Source organism: Pongo abelii, chromosome 4, assembly GCF_028885655.2.
Source record: "Pongo abelii isolate AG06213 chromosome 4, NHGRI_mPonAbe1-v2.0_pri, whole genome shotgun sequence".
Lineage (NCBI taxonomy): Eukaryota > Metazoa > Chordata > Mammalia > Primates > Hominidae > Pongo > Pongo abelii.
This window is the reverse complement of record NC_071989.2, coordinates 121,581,300-121,606,056: the sequence shown is the minus strand read 5'-3', so window position 1 is coordinate 121,606,056 and position 24,757 is coordinate 121,581,300. Positions and strand designations below refer to the sequence as shown.

General features: G+C 35.7%; 1 protein-coding gene across 2 annotated transcripts in view; it reads right to left on the bottom strand.

The window, feature by feature from the left end:
• The window catches only part of YTHDC2 (YTH N6-methyladenosine RNA binding protein C2), an 82,633-nt gene that overhangs the window by 43,221 nt on the left and 14,655 nt on the right, over positions 1–24,757 (bottom strand). For both annotated transcript variants that reach the window (XM_054555116.2, NM_001132951.2), the window contains 8 exon segments: positions 19,643–19,809; positions 18,268–18,370; positions 16,885–17,041; positions 13,497–13,604; positions 11,564–11,712; positions 10,171–10,306; positions 2,518–2,644; positions 2,173–2,238 (listed from right to left, as the gene is read on the bottom strand). In XM_054555116.2, coding sequence (XP_054411091.1) covers positions 2,173–2,238; positions 2,518–2,644; positions 10,171–10,306; positions 11,564–11,712; positions 13,497–13,604; positions 16,885–17,041; positions 18,268–18,370; positions 19,643–19,809 — 1,013 coding nt within the window.

Genomic DNA, 24,757 nt, shown 5'->3' with positions numbered 1-24,757 from the left:
AACCTACCATATCAGAAATAGCATTTAAACCTACCAAGAATTTTGAGACTCAATGTCACAACTAATTTCAAATGTCTGAGACTACATTTCCAATTTTACATCTATAAAATTAAGTACAAAAACCCAGGTCAAATAAAACATTTTATATGTTCTTGAATAACAGATACTTTAATATATTTTCACTTCAGGCTCCACTGTTTTCTTTTTTGAGTCTCTAAAGGTTGAAAACAGAAGCTTTCAATGTATTATAAAATATACTATATATTCAAAATGTTCTTTAAATATCTAATCTGAAAGCTTCATAATTTATTTAAATATCTAATCTAAATTTATCTAAAATTTCTATCTAAAAGACAATTAATTTTATACGATTCCCTTGTGATTTTTCTTTTTTTGCTAAATCAAAGCAATACATATACATAGTGGTAATAAATGGTTTTATAGAAGTTATAACAAAAACTCCTAGTCACACTGCTTAGGACTATTCTATTGTTTTAGCCATTTCTTTTAGTATTTGCTGTCATATTTCTAAGCAACACTAATTTTCTGCTATTTATTGTTTTAACAATGTAGTCATTATCTGCGAACCTCCAACTAATGAAAAATGAGGTTACCACTTCCACTTCCCTACACTTTCCACCCACATCAGTTCCTACAATTTTTGTTAAATCTTCATTCAGCCTTTACTTTACTATGACTGGTAAACATTTACTACTTAGCCTAATAATATACTATGATTATACCTCCTAATACTATACTATGATTATACCTCCTTTCTTGTGTAACTTTTTGTTTTTCCTAGGGTAACAACTGTCTAATTTTTATTTGCTTAGTTTTCTGTGATCTGATAGTAATTCTTCCCAAATTATCTAACAGATTCATAAAGCTTTTTAATATGATTGAGAATACCAGGTAAATTTTTCCCCCCCAGAGACCTCTCTCTAGAGCCCCACATCTTCTGTTCCTATGCAATCAGGTTTACTAGACACAGATGTCATCAAAACAATCCTCTGTACCAGCATCCTGAGCATTCCTTTCACCTGTCCCCTGTGCTGTACCTGCCCGGTTTTACCCGTTTTTTTTTTCTCCCCCATTTTTTGTTTTTGTTTTTACTTCTTTTTTGTGAAGCACATTCTCCAACAGTTTCCTAATAAAGGAGTACACAGGAAGCAAATTTTCTCATGTTTTTCCTACAATTTTCCTACTCTGTAAGCAATTTTCTAAACTTTATCTTGTAACTTTTTTTCTATCATATTTTTAATTTACAAGAATTATTTATTCATTCATTCAACAAACATTCACTGCACATCTACTACATCTAGTTGCTATTCTTGAACAAGCAGACAATAAGCTTACTACATTCTAGCAGGGAGAAGAGATAGACAATAAACCAATAAAACAGTGAACAAGCAAATTATATAGTGTATCAGAGGGTGGTAGGGCTTCTGGAGAAAAAAAGAATACGTAGAACAGGTTAAAGAGGATGGACATTGCATGGGGGGTAGATTGTAATATCAGATAGGGCAAATTTGGGTAGACCTCATGAAGACAAAATCTGAACAAAGATTTGTGTTCTGTTCCTGTTTGATAGCATACTGTTTTTATTTCATGAATGCAATATCTTTTATTACAGTTTTGTATTCTAAGTTTTCTCTTTGATAACTAATTTTTTTTTTACTGCTTCACTCAAAGGCCACTGAATGAGCCTCTAAGGAGTTCCAAAGCTAAAACGAGTGTTTCTCATTGGCACTGTGAGTTTTCTTAGTTCTGCTAAGTCAATCAATCAGCTATCTATCATCCCAAAATTAACATCTTCTATCAGTTGCCCTGTCCTCTTCCATTCTCTTTGACTTTGGTTTACACCTTTTAAATTTCTTTATATTGCTTCATTGTCATTTTAGTGAGGTTTTGAGAAATGTAAAAGGTTTGAGAAAATGCAGAGATACTTACGTTGTGTCTACCATGTTTAATTGGAAATCCCTCTTCTGATTTCTTAAAACAAGACAAATATTATACCATGGTAGATCAGACACAAAATTTCCTTAGAATCACAAAAAAAAATCTCTGGATAAAAGACTATAAATGGTCTACATTTGTATAGTCCATAATTTATATGGTGAAGCTCTTTTTTAAAAGAAAGTAGAATTAATTTAAAATAGTATAAAGTTTTACCTGTAAGATTCCAGAAGATCCACAATTTCAGTCTGCCCAAAGTGTTTAGCCCAATCCAATGCCATCCTGCCAAAATTCAAAGGATATATGTCATCAAAATTGTAAAACTGTTCGTGACAAGCCTGGGAAACATCAATACCCTGTCTTTTCAAAAAATTTTTTAAATAAAAAATAAGATAAATTATAGTTAAAAAACAAGTCATTCAAAATTAGTAACCCATTAAAACAGAAATTCACCAGCAATTATTATACAAGTTTTTAATACAAAGATAAACATAAGAAATCAAAAAAAGATATGTGTAGCTGTACAAACATATATGAAGAATCAATGTAGTTTAAAATTACCAGCCATTTGATGCTTTACTATGGACATTGGCTCCCATACTGATTAACTGTTCTACTTGACTTGCAAAGCCACGTCCTGCAGCAACCATCAGAGCTGTTGCACTGGTTTCACTATGTCTGTAATCAACTAAAAAAAGGAAAAGATAAATAAAACTTAAATTTCCAAACTACTTCAAACCATTTTCACTCTTTAAAAAATCTGAAATAGCAGAACTGAGTTTCAGGATAATTAGCCTGAGAGTTGCTCCTTAACTACATAATGACAGCACTATATAACTCTTAACTTAGATCACCTACAGCAATCTGTTATGATATGTCTAGTGTAAACAGAATAAAGACTGTCAGTTGGAAGGTAGGAGAAGGAAAGATCAATGTTAAACTGTTTTAAGCTCATCTATATTATTTCAACAGAAAAGGAAAGCTATTAACTTGCATAACCTTAAATAATCTTCCTAAATCTAGATATTACCTTGTTCACCAAATGACAAGATATAATTAAATAATTTAAAAGTTAATTTTCAGCAGTAACTAGTAATGAAGACTTAAAAGCTTCAAATGCAAAATTTGAGACAATGTTCTGTTGTTATTTTACTTTGCTTTTAATCCCCCATTCAAGGCTATTTTATAAGACATTTAATGGGATTAACACTGACAGAAAGTTTATTTCCCATAAAACCCTTACATTAGAAAAATAATTAAAGTTCTATTGAAGTTTCTTCCTAGAATATATTTCTCAAGCAATTCAATATAATTGCTTAGCACTAATTTGCTTAAATTACAAAATTGGCAATTTCAGAAAGATTTCATTTAAAAAAACCCTCAATAGTAAAATTTAACTACAAAAGGAAAATTTTAATCTTTCAAATACAGTATGTATACCCAATTATCTTCTATTTAATAAACACTCTGAAACATGGTATCCATTATCAATATAAATCAGCGTTCTTTTAAAGTGGGGCAGAGACAAGAAAATTGCCTCAGGCTTTCTTTTTAAGACTATTTTTTTAGAACAAGTTTTAGGTTCACAGCAAAACTGAGAGGAAAATAAAAGTATATCCCATATGTCCCTTGCCTCACACATACATAGCCTCCCCCATTATCAACATCCCCCACTAGAGTGGAACATTTGTTACAACTGATGAACTTGCACTGACACATCAACCAAAGTCCATAGTTTACATTAGGATTCACTCTTGGTTTTGTGCATTTTATGGATTTGGACAAATATATAATGGCATGTATTTTTATTTTGCTTTGGGGTTTGTTTTTTGGGGTGGGTTTGTTGTTGTTGTTTCTGCTTTGTATTTTTAAAAGCACAGATAGCCATACCTTACTCAGAGATTCAGATTCAATAAGTCTGGGATGGTCAGGCATTTTAAAAGATCAATTTATTTTGATCTGTACTCACTGTATGAAAATTACTTCTTCAACTGAATATTCAATTCATGGCCTTGGAGAACAGCATCATACCCTTCATTCAGAAGGGTATGAATAAATGTGAAACATTTAAAACATTTTTAACATTCCTCCCTTCAAGAGGTGGAGCCTAATTCCCTTCTCCCTGAATATAAACTGGACTAAGTGACTCATTCTAATGAACAGAATAACGTGAAAGAGGTGGTGTGCAACTCTGGAAACTAGGTCATAAAAAGTAACTACAACTTCCTCCTGCTCTTTTTCTTTCTCTCTTGAATCACTCTCAGAGAAGCCAGCTGCACCTCACAGGTAGAATAAGGCAGCCCTATTGAGAAGGACAGTTGACAAGAACTCATGGCAATTCTGCCAACAGCCAGCAACAAACTGAGGACTCTTGCCAAAAGCTATGTAAGTAAGGCTTCTTGAAAGCAGACCTTCCAGCCCCAAAAACCTTCAGATGAATGCAGCCCCTACCAACAGTTTAACCGCAACCTCATGAGAGACTTGGAGCCAGACCACTCAGCTAAACCACTCCCAGATTCTTGACTCTCAGAAACTATGAGATCATAAATGTTTCAGGCTTCTAAGTGTTAGAATCATTTGTAATGCAGCAATAGATACAGTAAGTATGACAGAGAATGTCAAATCTTAACTGATTATTAGCTGCTTCTACATGATCATGGGGAAAATGATGGTACTAAAAAGAAATCTATGAAGCCCAGAGTTTCCTAAATCATATGACATATTTTCAGTTCTGGTGCAAATTAAGGGTTGAGATTTTAGAAATGAAATAAAAAGATGAGAAGTGAATGACTGAGCTACTGTAACATTTTAGTTTTCCTCACATGGCTTAAAACATTAGAACACCGGACTCTGGGAAATGTACAAACTGTAAATAAGAGCAGAGAAGAGACCTGAGTCTACACAGGATGACCATAATCAAATTAACAGTCTAGTATTCACTAAAGAAATATCAGGAAGAAAGCTAAGGATAATACTTAAATACTTAAAATGCATCATAAATATTTTAAAGTCACTGTTTTCAGAATTCAAATTCCTTAACTTTCAAGTAAGATTGCTAAACTCTTCAGAGTAAATATTTTTTAAAATAATAGAAAAAGAACGCAAGAAAACTGCAGATGAACAAATATCTACACTTTCAAATCCAAAAAGTTACTTTTAAAAATGGAGATCAATTATTTTTCAAAAAATCAATAATGAGGGCCAAGCACAGTGGCTCATGTCTGTAATCCCAGCACTTTGGCAGGCAAAGGTGGGCGGGTCGCTTGAGCCCAGAAGTTCAAAACCAGCCTGGCCAGCTCTTCAACAAAAGAAGAGAAACAAGTTTTGCAGAAGAGATGAAGTATTCAGTTTGGGGCATATTAGAAATATCTAAATCCAAAGCTCTGGAGGCTGAGGTGGGAGAATCACCTGAGCCCAGAAGTCAAGGCTGCAGTGAGCCACAATAGCGCCACTGCACTCCAGCCTGGGTAATAAAGTGAGACCCTGTTTCAAAACAAAACAAAACAAAACGAAAAAGAATAATGAGCTTTAAAAAATAAATCAATAGGAGCCAACATACATTTACAAAGAGAAAAAAAAAAGTCAAAAAACCCTCACTTATTTTTTAAGAAGTCAGACTAGAAGATGTGTCAGATTGTAACTGCTTGAACAACCACACCCAAATATTGACCTAAAGTCCCTTGCAGCATACCACATGCTTGGTAATTGACCCAGGCACCTCAAATTAACAAACAGAGAAAGCTTATTAATGCAATAGATAACAATGAGAATTTTTTTAAAAATTGTTAAGCAGAAACAACGGGCCAAATCTAACTTTAAGATAAAATTTATAACGAATAAACAGAATGTCTCAAGCTCAAAAAAATTCAAAACAAGTACATGATGATTAAATAATTTAATTTAATAAAATCATAAGTTTAAAAAAAGAACTAAAAATTTCAAAAACAATATGAATCAATAAGACAATGGGGTTGGCTGAATTAATATTGTGTCCGGAATTGGTGGGTTCTTGGTCTCACTGACTTCAAGAATGAAGCTGCGGACCCTCACGGTGAGTGTTACAGCTCTTAAGGTGGCGCGTCTGCAGTTTGTTCCTTCTGATGTTCGGATGTTCGGAGCTTCTTCCTTCTGGTGGGTTCGTGGTCTCTCTGGTTCAGGAGTGAAGCTGCAGACCTTCGCGGTGAGTGTTACAGCTCTTAAGGCAGCACGTCTGGAGTTGTTTGTTCCTCCTGGTGGGATCCTGGTCTCGCTGGCTTCAGGAGTGAAGCTGCATATCTTCGCGGTCAGTGTTACAGCTCATAAAAGCAGCGTGGACCCAAAGAGTGAGCAGTAGCAAGATTTATTGCAAAGAGTGAAAGAACAAAGCTTCCACAGTGTGGAAGGGGACCCGAGCGGGTTGCCAATGCTGGCTCGGGCAGCCTGCTTTTATTCTTATTTGGCCCCACCCACATCCTGCTGATTGGTAGATCTGAGTGGCCTGATTTGACAGGGTGCTGATTGGTGCATTTACAATCCCTGAGCTAGATACAAAGGTTCTCCATGTCCCTATCAGATTAGCTAGATACAGAGTTTGGACACACAGGTTCTCTAAGGCCCCACCAGAACAGCTAGATACAGAGTATCGACTGGTGCACTCACAAACCTTGAGCTAAACACAGGGTGCCGACTGGTGTGTTTACAATCCCCGAGCTAGACATAAGTTCTCCAAGGCCCCACCAGAGCAGCTAGCTACAGAGTGTCGATTGGTACACTCACAGACCTTGAGCTAAATACAGAGTGCCGATTGGTGTGTTTACAATCCCTGAGCTAGACATAAAAGTTCTCCAAGGCCCCACCAGGGCAGCTAGCTACAGTGTCGATTGGTGCACTCACAGACCTGGAGCTAAATACAGAGTGCCGATTGGTGTGTTTACAATCCCGGAGCTAGACATAAAGGTTCTCCAAGGTCCCACCAGAGCAGCTAGATACAGAGTGTCAATTGGTGCACTCACAGACCTTGAGCTAAATACAGAGTGCCGATTGGTGTGTTTACAATCCCTGAGCTAGACAAAAAGGTTCTCCAAAGCCCCACCAGGGCAGCTAGCTACAGAGTGTCGACTGGTCCACTCACGACCTTGAGCTAAATACAGAGTGCCAATTGGCGTGTTTACAATCCCTGAGCTAGATATAAAGACTCTCCACGTCCTCACCAGACTCAGGAGCCCAGCTGGCTTCACCCAGTGGATCCCGCACCGGGGCTGCAGGTGTAGCTGCCTGCCAGTCCCGCGCCGTGTGCTGGTACTCCTCAGCCCTTGGGTGCTCGATGGGACTGGGCGCCATGGAGCAGGGGGCGGCGCTCGTCGGGGAAGCTCCGGCTGCACAGGAACCCACGGAGGCGGGGGAAGGTTCAGGCATGGCAGGCTGCAGTCCCGAGGCCTGCCCCGCGGGAAAGCAGCTAAGGCCCGGCGAGAAGTCGAGCGCAGCGCCGGTGGGCTGGCACTGCTGGGGGACCCAGTATACCCTCCACAGCCGCTGGCCCGGGTGCTAAGTCCCTCATTGCCCGGGGCCGACAGGGCCGGCCGGCTGCTCCAAGTGCGGGGCCCGCCAAGCTCACGCCCACCCGGAACTCCAGCTGGCCCGCAAGCGCCTCACACAACCCCGGTTCCTGCTCGCGCCTCTCCCTCCACACCTCCCTGCAAGCTGAGGGAGTGGGCTCCGGCCTTGGCCAGCCCAGAAAGGGGCTCCCACAGTGCAGCGGTGGGCTGAAGGCCTCCTCAAGTGCCGCCAAAATGGAAGCTCAGGCAGAGGAGACGCCAAGAGTGAGCCAGGGCTGTGAGGACTGCCAGCACGGTGTCACCTCTCAATATCAGTAAAGAGTAGAAGGTTTTAGGCTAAGATGGTTACTAAGAGATTAACACTCAGAACTATCGGTTTTTAAAAGGGATAAAATAGAACATATCCAGAGAAGGCGGACCAGGGAAGGAGGGGACCAGATATCATGTTATATTAAAGAACAGTTGAAGTAATAGGTACAGTCAGCCCAAAAAACAAAAAAATTAAAGGAAAAAGAATAATCATCTTCATATACCTAGAAGTCTGTCAGGCATAAATACATATGATCACTCCAGAAGCAGAAAAAGGGAGATACTATGTAGTTAGATTTCACATCAACATACTAAAAAGTTAACTACTGAAACAATTCAAATTCAAAAGAAAGGTAGTGAACTTCCTGTCACTAAACATGTTGCAACAGATTATCATGTGGTAAAGATGATTAAAAGTAATATCATTATTTGGCTGGGTGTGGTGGCTCAAGCCTGTAATTCTAGCACTTTGGGAGGCTGAGGCAGGCAGATCACAAAGTCAAGAGATTGAGACCATCCTGGCCAACATGGTGAAACTCTGTCTCTACTAAAAATACAAAAAAAATAGGTGACGCACGCCTGTAGTCCCAGCTACTCAGGAGGCTGAGCCAGAAGAATCACTTGATGCCGGGAGGCAGAGGTTGCAGTGAGTCAAGATCACACCACTGCACTCCAGTCTGGTGACAGAGAGAGACTTCGTCTCAAAAATAACAACAATAATAATAATAATAATATCATTATTCAACAAAGATTTTTCAGCACTTAATAAACGATGACTCTCTGGTGATACAGAGATAAGTAAAACAGACAAAGTTTCTGCCCTCATGTAGTTTTCATTCTAGTAGATGAAATAAGTAACGAAAAATAAAAAATACATGACAGGTAATGAAAGTACAATAAAGAATAATAAAGCAGAGTAAGGAAATATCGTGAGAAAATGGTACAATTTTAGTATGGTGGTCAGAAAAGAGAAGGCAATATGTAAGCAGAGACCTAAATAAGTAGGCATTGGGCCATGTGATTACCGGTGGAGATAGTTTTCTAGGCATAGGAAACAACAAAACAAAGTCCCAAAGGCAATGTGTTGGCACACATGAAGAATATCAAGGAGACAAGTGTGTCTAGGCACAGTGAACAAGGAGGCAAGTGGCAAAAAATAAGATCAAGGAGGCAGCCAGAGGCCTAATCATGGAAAGGACTTTGATTTTTATCCACAGTGTAATTGGAAGCCGGGGAGAGTTGAGAACAGGCAAGTGGAATGATCCAATTTCCTTTATGAAAAGATCAGTCTTATTTTTCTGTGGAGAACAGACTGCAGTAACAGAAAAACAGAAATGGTTAATGGGCTACTGCAATAGTCCAGAAGAGAGGCTAGCTTGGACTAGGGGAGTGAAATGTACAGTAGGGGGAGTGAAATGTACAGCAGGGGAAGTGAAAAGTGGTCATATTCAGGATTTATTTTAGAATGCAAAGTAAACAGGATTTGCTAATGAATTATACATGCAATATGACAGTAGACTTTCTGTATGCTTTGCTGCCTTAGCAACTAGGTGAATGATAGTGACCATTTATTGAAAAGGGAAACACAAGAAAAGCACAGGTTGAGAGGAAGGTACGTAGGGAGGGGATCAGAAGTTGTTTGAGGAGTATCCAATTTTATTCACCTAACAGACATCCAACTGGAGATAACAGTGATAAGGTATATTTAAATCAAGGGGTAGGTGAGGTCTGGAGATGTAAAGTTAGGGGTCATTTAAAATAGATATTTAAAGCAATGACTATTTGAGATCCACTTAAGGAGTAAGTATAAATAGAATTAAGGTCTTAAGGATTGAGACCTAGGAGATTTCATATTTACAGGTCAGAAAAAAAGAAAAAGATCTTGCCAAGAAAACCAAGAAGTTAGAGCCAGGGAAATAAGAAGAAAATAAGCCAAGTATGAAATACTGGAAGTTAACTGAGTAAAACATTTCAAGAAGAAAGTAATCAATAATAATTACAATAATAATGCTGAGGGGTTTAGGTGAAAGAATAAATACTTGACATCTAAATCCTTTCCAAGGAAGGGAAAGACAAGAGTATATACACAACACATACACATAACAGCATTTTTGCACATAATTGTCATGTAATCACACAGCTCTTCAAACTGCAATGGAGACATTAGCTTAAGAATCTGATTTAACACAATATTTATTTCTACTATGCTATGCTAGCAAGAAGATCCTGATTTGTACATTTGAAATAAAATACTTCTAAAAAATAAAATTTTTGGTTGTGCAATTATTGGTAGTACATACGTTTTGAATTAAACTATACTTCCACCATAAATAACTACAAGGGTAATTTTTTAAAATTAAAATAAACTTACCACTAACATTTTCAGTTAAAATGAGATGAAAGACCTGAGCAAAGGCATCAATATCTTTATGTAGCCATATATCAGAAAGGCAAGCATCCATTTCCTTTACTAACCATGGTTCAAGGCAATTCACATCTTTTTCAGTCTACAAAAAACAGTAAAAATCATAAATTATCATAAATTACCTAACAATGTAAGTAACATTTGCTTGCAAAGGACATAAGATGGCCACAATGGCCATAAGGACTACTAATCCTATGATACTATAGCAAAGGCTTTGACATAAAAAATTTCTCCTTTCATCACAAACATTATCACTCACAATACGGTATCCAGTCCTTATACTCAACTTTTATCTGAGAATGAGTTTGTCAACAAAGGACTATGATCCAGTCACAATGTTAATTGTGCTTCCAATGTGATGTTGTTAAATGCACATACAGATCAGTAGTTCTCTCTCCCAACTGTACATCAAGAGAAGTATCACCTGGAGCTTTTTAATACTGATGCCAGGTCCCACCCCAGAGCAAGTGCATCAGAATCTCTTGTTGGTAGGGTGCTAGATTCCATAGGGCTTTAAAAGCTCCTCAGGTGACAGAATGTACAGCCAGTCTTAAGAACCACAAATATACATGGTCAAAATGCTGTTCCATGACCCAAATAAGTCTATACTGTATGTTTTTATATACAGCATGTGTTATAATCCTATAAACATATAGGATATATATCATAATATATATAGTATATTTAGTGTGCATATCTATAAAGATGTTAAATAACAATTTTTATTACCAATTTTTAAATATTCTTTAAAAGTATTTTTAAAAACTCATGTACAGTTCATTTGGATACATTACAACTTTAAACACTGGTAGAAAACTGCAAGCATAACTGCATTACATACTATCACATGCTCAAAAAAAGGGTAAATTATTTTTTTAAAGAGTAGAAAGTTGCTCTGAAAAATTGGTTGTAGTCTAAAATATACCAAGAGAATTACCATTCAATTATGCAGTAAAAAATTACAATCTCTTGGCTGGGTGTAGTGGCTTACTCCTGTAATCCCAGCACTTTGGGAGGCCGAGGCTGGCGGATCACGAGATCAGGAGATCAAGACCATCCTGGCTAACACAATGAAATCCCGTCTCTACTAAAAATACAAAAATTTAGCTGGACATGGTGGCGGGCACCTGTAGTCCCAGCTACTCGGGAGGCTGAGGCAGGAGAATGGCATGAACCTGGAAGGCGGAGCTTGCAGTGAGCTGAGATCACGCCACTGCACTCTAGCCTGGGCCACAGAGCGAGACTCCATTTCAAAAAAAAAAATTATAAGCTCATAAAATGTTCTTTAACCTACACAATTTTCACACAAAATATCAGTGGGAAACCAGGGAGGTCATACCAGCTGACTGAAGACAGCATCACCACCATCATCCAGTAAGTCATACTCATCAGTCACATTTAGAACAGTTCTCTGCCTCTGAGATCCAGGCTTGAAACTATTTTCTTGAGCTGAGTACCACTCTGTAAGTGTGGTTTGTTGTTTCTCTTCTAAATTAATTATCAAAGAAAGAATATGTAGACAAATCATTTCCTTTTTGAAATGTACTCCTTTGTTTAAATAAATTATGTGAATCTGGTATCTCTTAAAAGTTGGTCTTATTCTGTAGTTTTTTAAAAAGTATATTAAGAATATTCAATAAAAAATGTGTTATGCTGAAACATAAAGACACATGAAACTGCTTGAAAACTTCATTGATATGGTTAGGCTTTATGTCTCCACCCAAATCTCATCTTGAATTATAATCCCCAGGTGTTGAGGGAAAGACCTGGTGGGAGGTGATTGGATCATGGGGGCATGCTGTTCTCATGATAGTGAGTGAGTTCTCACGAGATCTGATGGTTTTATAAGCATCTGGTATTTCCCTTGCTTGCACTTCTCTCTCTTGCTGCCATGTAAAGAAGGTCCTTGCTTCCTCTTTGCCTTCCATTATGACTAAGTTTCCTGAGGCCTCCCCAGCCATACAGAACTGTGAGTCAATTAAACCTCTTTTCTTTATAAATTTCCAAATCTCAGGTAGTATCTTTACAGCAGTGTGAAAATGGGCTAATACATTCATGCATTCATCTATTGTTCCAAGTCCTACTAATAAGTTTACTTCTAAGTAAGTCCAGAATTAAGAGTATCTTTATCCATGTTATAACTATTGTTTAAATCAATGACCAATATTCATACAGCACTTTGTAGAAAACCATTTGTTGAAGTTCTACCACCATGCTAGTTTTTTAAGATACAATTATATATAATTTTCATCTTCAAATGTTTCAGCTGGACATGGTGGCTCATGCCTGTAATTCCACTTTAGGAAGCTGAGGCAAGAGGACTGCTTGAGGCCAGGAGTTCAAGACCAGCCTGGGCGATATAACAAGACTGGGTCTCTACAAAATATTTAAAAAATTAGTTGGGCACAGTGGTCTACATCTCAAGAGGCTGAGGTGGGAGGATCCCTTGAGACCAGGAGGTCGAGGCTGCAGTGAGCCATGACTGTACCACTGCACTCCAGCCTGAGTGATAGAACAAGACCCTGTCTCTAAAAAAAATTTTTTTCAATTTTTTTTTTTAAGTTTCAAGATCTAGGAGTTTTAGAACTTACATATCAGTAATTCAGTGCTGCCCAGTGAAATCAGCATTGCTGATTACATTTTTCAAGGGGAGAATCCAAAGGAGTTCAGATTTTTGTACAAGGGCATACAGAATAAACAAGGTATCAAAGCTTGAAGCCAAGTCTTCTATGATGAATAATGAAGTTAAAATTAAGAAAAAGAAATCTGAACCCTAATTCAAAAGCTGAAATATGTCATTACATGAGATGTATTAACAGGCAAATAATGCTAAATTCAAAGTATCAATGAAATCCTGTAACATCATCAAGATTTGGAAAACTCAACATTTTTATCAAAGTTGAGTTCGTTATTACTCACATACTACTTTTTTCACTCCCTCCCATTCACTTCCCATTCCTTCCCTATGAGATATGCTGTGGGCAACCAGCATATACTCTTCTATCTGCTTGAAAGGTGGCTGAATCTTTGGATACAGACACCTCCTCAACTCTGGCCCCCACTTTCAGTTTCTCTCCACAGATTATAACTTCTGGACACAAACCAGAAAGCAAAGGAATATTTGGGACAATATTCCAATATAATGTTATACAATTATATACAAGAGAAAAACACTTTCAAGTGTCCTTGTACCTCCACAATGTAAGGATGGAGTACTCCAAAGTCATTATCAATAGTAATTTCTTTTATATTTCTTTTATTAAAAAATTTACCTTGCTGTTTTTCCTTTTTGTATTTTAACATTTCTTTGTTTGTATATCCAGTTGTTCTTAAAATATCTTCCAGAAACATTTCTTTTACTTCAAATGGTCTTCCCTGTACTAAATAATAAAAAAAAATTAAATACTTAACTTGCATCTTAGAGAAAATTCACATAAAAACACGAAAATCCCAAGTTAATGAATCTGAATATAATATCCAAAAGCAATTTCATAGTTCAACTGACTCTTATAATATTGTCCTTTAACTATTAACTGTGACTTACAAACAACGATTAGACAACTGTTCGTGTGCTTGGGTTTTTTCCTCTAGTGTTTACTACCTACTTATCATGGGTCTGGCATCAATATCATTGTATTATAAGCAGAAATGGTAAGAGGAAACAGAGCTATTTCCTGTTCCCTGGAGGCAAGCTGGCGGAAGAGACAGAAATTAATCCAAAAATCCAGAATATGAAGGTAAATATAGAGTTGTGAAGAGTCATGAGATACAAGTACAAGACACCATGACAGTATGTAACCGGGGGGATTTGAACACATCAAGAAAAGTACCCTCACTAAGAAAATGAGCAACAAGAAGATAAACAAAATAACAAAGCCATATGAAAAGAATAAAAAGTGTATAATGATGATGAAAAACAGCATGTGCAAAGTCCCTGTGCTAGAAAGGAGTTTCAAGGACCCAAAGGTGTTTCAAGGAACTAAAAGGCTAACTTACTTGAAAAATGGTGGGAGTGTGGGAATGGAGATGGATATCGTTCAAGATGAGGTAAGAGGAAAAGATAAGTCTTACTAAGGGTTTATGTCTTTATCCTGAGGTAAAAGTCATTCAAAGATTTAAGCTCAGGAAAGTGCTCGACATCATCAGAATTCTACTTCAGAGAAGACCACTTTGACTGCAATGTGGACAATGGATTTAAAAGACAGCAGAATGCTACGTCAAGCCAAGTAGCAGCTACTGCAATAGTTCAGGTTAACCTGAATGAGATTAATAATAGTGAAAACCAAAAAGAAACAGACAAATTCTAGAGCTAGGCGGGAGGTAAAATCCGTAGAACTCAGCATTATATTGGATATGGAAAAAAAAAAAAGTGTCAAATATAGTCCTTGGATGTCTGGCTTGCAAATCTGAATGATAATGTCATTCTCTGAGGTAACAAAGAAAGCTGAAAAGAACATGTTTGCTGGTGGGAAATGGGGTTTGGTTTTAGGCATGTAAAATGAAAAATGAGATTTCAATTAGCATATGTACAGATCTGATGTCCCTGATCACCCAAGATTATTACAAGGAGTTAAGAATTTATAGGTTTGTGATTCAGGTGATTAGGTCAATAGTAATATGATTAACTAAGACAGGTAACACAGGAAGAGAAAAGGGTTTTGCAGAAGAGATGAAGTATTCAGTTTGGGGCATATTAGAAATATCTAAATCCAAAGCTCTGGAGAACAACTGAAAATAAAGATTCAGAAGTCATCAGTATAAAAGAAAAAATAGAAGCCCAGGGCATGAATGAGAGCTTCCAGGGAAACTATGCATCTCCAATACCTAGTAGAGTACAGCAGAGGGCAGGAAACAAGAGGATGGGAATAGTGGGAAAGGAAGGAAGGAAGACGGAACGAACAGAAAAAAAAAAGGAAATGGATCAAGGGAATAATTCTAGAGAATATCACTATTTAAGTATCATGTAAAAGAAGAAAAGCCCACAGGGGAGACTGAGAAAGCATTGGATATAATGAAGAATGAGGTTCAGCAAGCAGCAATGTTATCAAACAAATTACAGCATCTGAGCATTTCACAAAAAAAAAAAAAAGAGAGAGAGAGAGAGAGACAGCCAACCATAAAAGATACCACAGAAAAGTTAAGTAAGATTTTTGCCTAAAATTTGAATATCAGATTGGCAATTAGGTTAATGTCAAACGACACTGGTAAAAATTCAAATAAATAGCCCTATACACTTCAGAAATGTAAATCATTTCAGCCTTTTGAAAAGTAAAACGGCAAAAGGTGTTAAAATTAAAAATAGATATACTCTTATTTAGCAAATTCACTTTCAGAAATCTATCCCTAGAAATCCAGTACATCAGGATATACATAAAAGGATGTTCATTATAACATTGTTGGCAGGGGCGAGGCGGGGGATCTAGAACCAACTTGAATATCCAAAAATAAATGGTAAAATAAATATAGTACATCAATATTATGAAATATTTTATTATGCAGCTGCTTAAAATAAAGAACTAGATCCAGGGTTACTAAACTGGAAAACTGTTCATGATAAAGCAAACTGCAAGTAATGTATTAGCCATGTGCTCATGTTTATAAAACCAATTTTTGTAAATGTTGTAAATGTGTATATATTTGCATACATTTTTGTGAGCATGAAGAATAAATATATATAAAACACTGTTAACATCCATAAATCATAAATCCATAAAGCCAATTTTTGTAAATGTTATAAATATGTATATATTTGCATACATTTGTGTTCTTACATTAAGTAAGAACGAATATATATAACACTGTTAACATCCATACATCAGAAAAGTAGGACATGCAACAAGGATAGGGGCAATTGTGAACTTTTTCTCTATATATTTTTGTATTATTTCATTGAAGTAAACAGAACTTTTGTATTTTTATTTATTTATTTTTTTTGAGATGGAATCTTGCTCTGTCACCCAGGCTGGAGTGCAGTGGCACAATCTCAGCTCACTGCAAGCTCCGCCTCCTGGGTTCATGCCATTCTCCTGCCTCAGCCTCCCGAGTAGCTGGGACTACAAGTGCCTGCCACCACGCCCGGCTAAATTTTTGTACTTTTAGTAGAGACGGGGTTTCACTGCGTTAGCCAGGATGGTCTCGATCTCCTGACCTCATGATCCATCTGCCTTGGCCTCCCAAAGTGCTAGGATTACAGGCATGAGCCACCATGCCCGGCCTAACTTTTGTATTTTTTGAAGAGGAATTTATCATTTTTTTAAAGACTAGTGGCAAAATCCGTTTTTAATAAAGGACAAGGGCAAAAGTTGTTTTAGCATTTTCAGAAGAGAATGTGAAGTAAAACATGGGAGTATAGACTACTTTTCAAAGATATCTATCAATAAAGGGAAATAGTTATAGGACAATTTAAGAGGGAACACAAAGTGAAAATAAAGCATATTTCCTTTTAAGGTAAGAGAATTAGGCTCACTACACAATACCAAAGAGCTGTTGATAGAAAAGGAGAAGTTGAAAACAGAAAGACGTGGCAATTAAGCCTATCTCAGGAGGAACGGTAACAGATGCCCTCTACTTCAGAATATTCCCCAGTTTCTGTTAGGATAAATAATGTCCAAAAGTGTTCTTTCATAAAAATTATAGAAGAAATTTGACAATTTAACTTACTATATATCACTGGACAACTTCCAAAATATCTTATGAAGAGATTTACATCCAAGGCAGCACTAGAAAGAATTAGTTTCAAAGTTGGGTGCTTTTGCAACAAATCTCTTAACTTTGTAAGTAAGAAATCACTAAATCGATCCCTTTCATGCACTTCATCCTGTAGTAAACAGAAATAAAACCATGGAACAGTTAAAACATTATTGATGACTAAGTCTTTAAAACAATGGCACCACTGGGTTTTACACTAATTCAAATTAAATGTGGACAAGGCCAATCAATATTCATGAAAATTTTGTATTACAGGAATTTCAGAAATAATTAGACATTAACAATGAAATGTAGATGACAAAGTAAAGTTGTCCCTTGCCATCTGTGAGTGAATGGTTCCAGGGCCTTCCCCCATGCCAAAATTCATGAATGCTCAAGTCCCTGATTAAAAAAAAAATGGCATAGTATTTGCACATATCCTATGCAAATCCTTCCATATACTTTAAATCATCTCTAGACTACCTATATTACCTAGTACAGTGTAATGCTAGGTAAATAGTTACACTATTTTCTTTAGGGAATAACAACAAGAAAAGCCTGTACATGTTCAATAGACACACAATATTTTTTTAAATGTTTTCAACCTGCAGTTGTTTGAATCCATAGTCATGGAACCCACAGATACAGAGAGCTGTCTATATTGCCCTTTTTTCCCACAGAATATAAAACTGCAAAAAATTATAAGTCCAATTTAATGTGCTTTTAATACATAAAAAATCTATGTAAATGTGTTTCTTTTAGCATCAGAGCTTATGAAGTGCATCCTTTGGTTTGGGTAAGTTTCTAAAAGCTGCTTATTCCAAGCTCATAAAACTTAAATCTATTTTTTTTTTGACACAAACTAGATAAAAGCTTAGAATTCCTTAACAAACGGGTAAACTCATCAACTTAGTTCATCAGCAGTTAGTTAATTTAGCAGCTTAATCATGGAGTCTATTAGTATACCCCTATCATTGGGAAATATATATTAATGAAGGGATCAAACAACCAAGTATAGAGATAAAAGAAATCTCCCTTTTTTTTGAGAACTCTAAGTGCATACATCATTTTCATATATGAAAAGCACATTTTTTAAAACTACCTGCTTATTTCATTTTCCCTCAATAAAGGCTGATGGTTTTATTATTTTTGTAATACAAAATATTTCTAATAATTATAGACAAAAAATAACTTGATCATTATAGCCTGTTCAAAAGAATAAGTTGGTTCTGTTTTCTACCCTATTCCAAAAATGTAATTATGTATTTAAATTTTTTGAGACTATCCTGAAACGGCATGTGTATTTAAATTTTAAGCAATCTGAGTTACATATGACAAATTCAGCAATATTCTTACCACGATAACATGTGTCACAGTCGACAACGTACTATCTCCTGCCATCAATGTACGAAGCAATACCCCATTAGTACAAAATGTCAGAAGTGTCTTTGGAGAAACCCTTTTAAAAAAAAGCAAAATAAAGTGCACAATTGCAAGTCTTTCATGTAACTAAAATATAATCACATTAAATGCTGGCCTCATACACATTTTAATAAATATTACTAATATAATAGTGTACCGGTATGTATAGTTTATTAGTAAAGCTATGTGGTTTTGCAGTTATGTGAGACTGCCTGACAATAGCCTTTTATATTAAGTGATGTATTTTGTTAAAGAACCTAAGATGCTCTAAAAACAAAACAAAACCTTAAGTACTTTTAGCTTGCGTATAAAGTATGTTACAAATGGAATCAGATTTTTTAATCACCACTGAGAATTAAAAAAAGTACTACTTGTCAAGAAGGTATTACTAATACTACATATACGGAGTATCCCTTATCCAAAATGCTTGAGACAGAAAGGGTTTTAGGTTTCAGATTTTTCCAGGTTTTAGAATACCTCCAGGTGAGCATCTCAAATCTGAAAATCATAAATCCAAAATGCTCTAATGAGCATTTCCTTTGAGTGTCATGTTGGCACTCAAAAAGTTTTAGATTTTTTAGCATCTTGGATTTCAGATTTTTGGATTTAAGATGCTCAATTTATACTACTACTGATAATAAATTCACTAGCAGTTATTGAGTGTTCACTGTAAACTTCACATCAAACCTGTACTCTAGATGTTTTTCTTTGATTCATTTTATAGATGAGGACACTGGGGCTCAAAGAGGTAAAATAACTATGATCATGAAACTAGGAAACGAAATTTTTTTTTTTTTTTTTTTTGAGACGGTTTTGCTCTTGTTGCCCAGGCTGCAGTGCCATGGCGCGATCTCAGCTCACCACAACTTCTGCCTTCTGGGTTCAAACGATTCTCCTGCCTCAGCCTCCCGAGTAGCTGGGATTACAGGCATGCACAACCAAGCCCGGATAATTTTGTATTTTTTTTTTTTTTTAGTAGAGACAGGGTTTCTCCATGTTGGTCAGGCTGGTCTTAAACTCCTGACCTCAGGTGATCCACCCGCCTCGGCCTCCCAAAGTATTGGGATTACAGGCATGAGCCACCGCGTCCGGCCTGAAATGGAATTTTTATCTGTGGTTCAAAGTCTTTTTCAAACTCTTCATTCAATACTTCTCTAGATTTAGACATGACTTCAACATCCTGATGTAGACTTACTTGGAGCAAAATGATCATCTAACTTTTCAACGAACACATCCTCTATTTTTAGTGAAATATACATAGTCTTTTTTAAGCATGATAAAAGAGAAGATACATGAGAACTGTTTTTACCTGCTTTCTAATCGGATCTGATAACCAATTGTTTGACCAATCCTTTCCCTTCTCTCTGCGGCAACTCTTTCAGCCACAGCGATAGCTGCCAATCGTCTTGGTTGAGTACAAAATATACGGCAGGGGATACCATTTTTAAAGCAATCATCTAAAAGGAACTGAGGAATCTGAAACAAAAGTTTTAAAATACTGTAAGATGACATGATCACATACCACAAAAAATCTAAGTGAATCAACTGAAAAACCATTAGAATTAAAGAAGTTCTATAACAAGTCCAAATATAATCATAAAATCAACAACATTCATGTAACTGGTAATCAGCTAAAAAATGTAATTTGAAAAGATCTTGCTCACAATAGAAACTAAAGCTAAAATATCTAAAATCAAATATATCCAGGAATATTTAAGGTTTGCATGAAGATTATAAAATGCTACTGGAAAAACATAAAAGAAGACCTGAATATATAAAGAAAATATGTCATATTCATGTATGGGGATAACCAATGCTGTAAAAATGTTAACTTCTCCCCAAATTATTCCATAAAGTCAATGAAATAAAAATAAAAATTCCACTGGGATTTTTTAAATAAAGAAAAGCATAAAAAAACAAAAATAGTCTATAATCCAGGATTGTAGATACTTTTTTATAAATAAAATTCAAACAGGTTGGAAAGATTTAAAATCAAAATCTTACCTACTCCCTACCACCAATGCCCTTATATCTTCTCCATAAAAGTAACTACTGTTACTTATGAAATCTCTCAAGAAAAAAAAAGTTTTACACAACCCAGAATATTTGTGTATATAAGCATGATTTTTATCCATGCAAAGTGATGACTGTACTTAATGTCTGTAATTTGCAGTTTTCACATAATATACCAGATCTGCCTAGCCCATTTTAACAGCTGCATATTCCATCTCATGGATATGCTATAATTTAACAAATGATTAAACATTTAAGTAATTTCCAGTTTTTTAGGTTTGTTATTGATGTTGTTGCTTGATATTATAAACAACACTGCAGTAAACACCTATCTCCAGAGTTTTAGAAAGATATATGTAATAGCAGTGAAATCACTAATAGTGAAAATGCTGAGTCAAGGAGTAAATAAATTTTTAACTTAGATTAAAAAAATTATCAAATTGCTCCCCAAAACAATTTATACTCCTACCAACAAAGCAACAAAGCAGAAGAGCTGCCTTCCAACACCCATACAAATACTCGGTATCATCAATTTTTTAATTTCTGCCAATCTTATGGTTAAAAAATATAATTGTTTTTATTTTCATTTTTTTAACTGTGAGTAAAAGAAAACATCTTTTATACATGTGTTAGCCCCTAAGATTTTTTTTTTTTTTTAACTTGACTAGTTCATCCAGATGTAGGGGCTCGGTCAGGATGATGAGAGAAATTGTAAAATTACAGGAAATAAACAAAAACCCTCTTGGAAGGCCTGGGGGTTGCATAAAGTGTTTGGCTGAAGGCAGCTGAATTCTCTTAAAAGCTGAGCTCGTAGACACAGAGGAGTTTATCTAAATAGCTTGTTTATTCATGTGGTCCTAAGACCAACCTTTAATTGGGCTTAGGACCACATAATTGCTCTCTACTCATGAGGTCTGCAAAGTCAATTACCCTCTAGTGGTGTCTACTCAAGACCTTTGCCATTTAATCTATACTGAATAAATGTGAGCTTCGCTGGCTGATGGGGCCGCAGCTACAACTCTTTACAGCACCTTCCTCGGTGTCTGTGAGTGGCCCAGACCCTCAGCCTAACTGACAGGCAAAATATCTGTGTCAGTGTATGTCTCTCATCCATCACTGGGTCAGAACCCTGCAGGTCAGAACCCTGCATCCAGAAGCATAAATGCATAAGTACCACCAACTAATATTTTAAAAGAGAAATATAAATTTAAAAGAGAAGATAAGTGTATCATTTTCAAACTACAGAAAATCAAAGATATCTTCTGAAAAATCCTAAAAGAAGCCAGAGCAGGGGGGAAAACCCTTACCTACAAAGAAGCCAAGGTAAGAATTACATCCAAGTTTTCCTCAGACACTATGCAAGAAAAGCGCAGCGAGAAAGAGTTGGGGGGCGGGGGGGACAAAAACACCATCCTAGAATTCTGTAACTTGCAAAATTATCCTTCAAAAATGAAGAAGAAATGAAGACTTTCTCAGATGAATACAAATTGAGGGAATTTGTTGTCAGTAGACCACAGCCTTGCAAGAAACGTTGTTTTTAAGTTATTTACAGAGAAAGAAAAATAACATACACCAGAAACTTGAATCTTCATAATGAAAGAAAGAACACTAAAGTAGGAATAAATGGACGTAAAAAAATTTTTTTTTAACTTTTATTTTTTGTATTGTTAATTGATCTAACACATAACAATTGGTTCAAAATAATAATAGCAACAATGTAGCTGATTATGTATGTATATATCTTATGTGTGTGTACATGTATACGTATGGTTACATATAAGTGAAATGAATGACAGCAATGATACAAGGGACAGGAGGGAGGAATTAGGGTTATTTTGTTATTTAAGGTACTCGCACTACCTGTAAGGTGGTATAGTGTTATTTGAAAGTGGACTTGGTTTAGTTGTGAATGGATATTGCAAACTCTAGGGCAACCACTAAAAAAGGTAAAAGATAATGAAAAAGAATATTATGCTCACACTGTAAACAAAAAAAAGCAGAATCTTAGCGCAGGAAGAGATAATGAGATTAAAGATACATAAGAAAAATTTTAGAAATAGACACTGGTACTATAGACAGTATTTCGTCAAAAATAGCATCTTAAATTGGGTAGGGAAGGTGGAGGGAAGGACAGATTTTTAAGTAAAATTTATATTTGAGCTGGAAATAACATGAAGAAAAAGTAAAATTCCTACCTGATATAATACAATAAAATAAATTTCAGATGAATTTTTTAAACAATATAAAACTATTAGAATAAAATATTTATAGGAAGAGCCAGGTGTGGTGGTATGCACCTATAGTTCCAGCTACTTAGGAGGCAGAAGCAGAAGGATCCCTTGAGGCCAAGAGTTCAAGGCTACAGTGAGCTATAATCAACTCTGTGAATAGCCACTGCACTCCAGCCTGGGAAACATAGTGATACCCCACCTCTAAATAAATAAATACAGAAAATGTCCATTAATCTTAGGGTAGGAAATGCCTCTCTTAACATGCCCCAAAGCCCTAGAAAAATATTGACAGATCTGACTAAATAAAAATGTAAAACTACTGAACAAGATACTATAAATGAAGGTAAAAACAAAAAATGGGTAGAAATTATTTTTAAGATGTTTAACAGTCAACAGACATGCATCTATAACATACAATAAAGCACTCTAAAAAATAAATCAAAAATTAATAAGCCAAAAAGAATAAAAATAAGGAACTCATAGAAGATAAACAGATAAGAGGCAAATAAAAGATAACTAAGAATCAACAAAATGCAAGTTAAAATATTATTTTTTGCTTATCAGCTTGATAAATGTTTAAAAAATTATATCCATTCTTGCCCAAGCTTTAGAGAAACAAGAACTTTCAATACTTTCAGTACAGAAATATGTTAACTCTTTTTTAGAGTTATGGAACAATAACCAGTGAATCTAGCTATTAAAATTTTTAACTGCCATATCCTTGATCTGGTATTTCCACTTCTAGGAAATTTATCCTATTGAAACATTCCTACAAATAAGCAAAGAAATATTAGGATACAAGTAAGTACAATATAAGAGAAAGATTCCTACTCTACCACTTCTTAGCCATGTTAACTAGAGTAGATTAACATCCGTAAATTTTAATTTGTATTCCTCATCTGTAAAAAGATTAAACCTCCATGTCTTGAAATTATTGAGAAGTTGAAATGAGACAACTCTTACATAACTCAGCAAACAGTAAAGTGTCATATTTCACCATTGTTTATTATCATTACAAAAATGTTCATGAATACTATGCAGTTGTTTAGACAATGAGGCATATCTATAGGCACTGACTTGGAAAAATATCCAAATCTGTTAAGTGAAAAAAAATCAAGACGCAAAATTATGTGTTCTTAGCCTATGTTAAAAAAACCAATATATAACAATGCTATAAAGAGAACAAAAACAAAACATACAAAGCCCCCACCACCACTACCACCAAAAACAAACAAACAAAAACCCACGAGCATATATTTGGAGATTCTGACAGTAATGCAGTGACACAGGGTGGCAGGAGAATTTAAAATATTTCATTTTCTGGCCAGGCATGGTGGCTTATGCCTGTAATCCCAGTACTTTGGGAGGCCAAGGCAGGTGGATCGCTTGAGCCCAGGAGTCCAAGACCAGCCTGGGCAACATGTTGAAACCTCGTCTCTACAAAAAATTTAAAAATTAGCTGGGCATGGTGGCATGCACCTATAGTCCTAGCTACTTGGGAGGCTGAGGGAGGAGAATTGCTGGAGCTCAGGAGGTGGAGGCTGCACGCCACTGCACTCCAGCCTGGACGACAGAGTGAAACCCTGTCTCAAAAGAAAAAAAAAAAAAATCTTCCACCTTCTATGAAATATTTTCCACAGTGTTCAAGTTTCACACAATGAACACAAATAAGAAAAAATATTCAAAAAGCACTTAACTTCCTAACACCATTAAAGGCAAGATAAAATACTACTTACATTCTGTTTTATTTTATATTTCAAAGAATAAAAACATTAGTATTTTAATTAACTCTTTAAATAGGACAAAATTATTTCTCAGGTTTGAACTCATTAAACTAATAGTTTCTTCTTAAAAAGCAAAGAGTATAATATTTACAAATTAAATTCTCAAGTATCCTTTCATATCTAGTAAAATGATACACATAACTGTTGAAAACAGGAATCCATAATTCTCATATATAGATATCATTAGCAAGGACATTCAAATAATTTAAACAAAGACCTATTTATTACATTTTATCGAAACTTCCATAATCTCTATTCTATATAATTAGAACTGCTATAATTAATACTTAACGGCAAAATTACTCATCCTAAAAAAATTATAACAATCTAAGACAGCTAAACAAATTCTCTGGAGTAACTCCATGGAATTTCACTTAATCATAAAAGCACTCATGC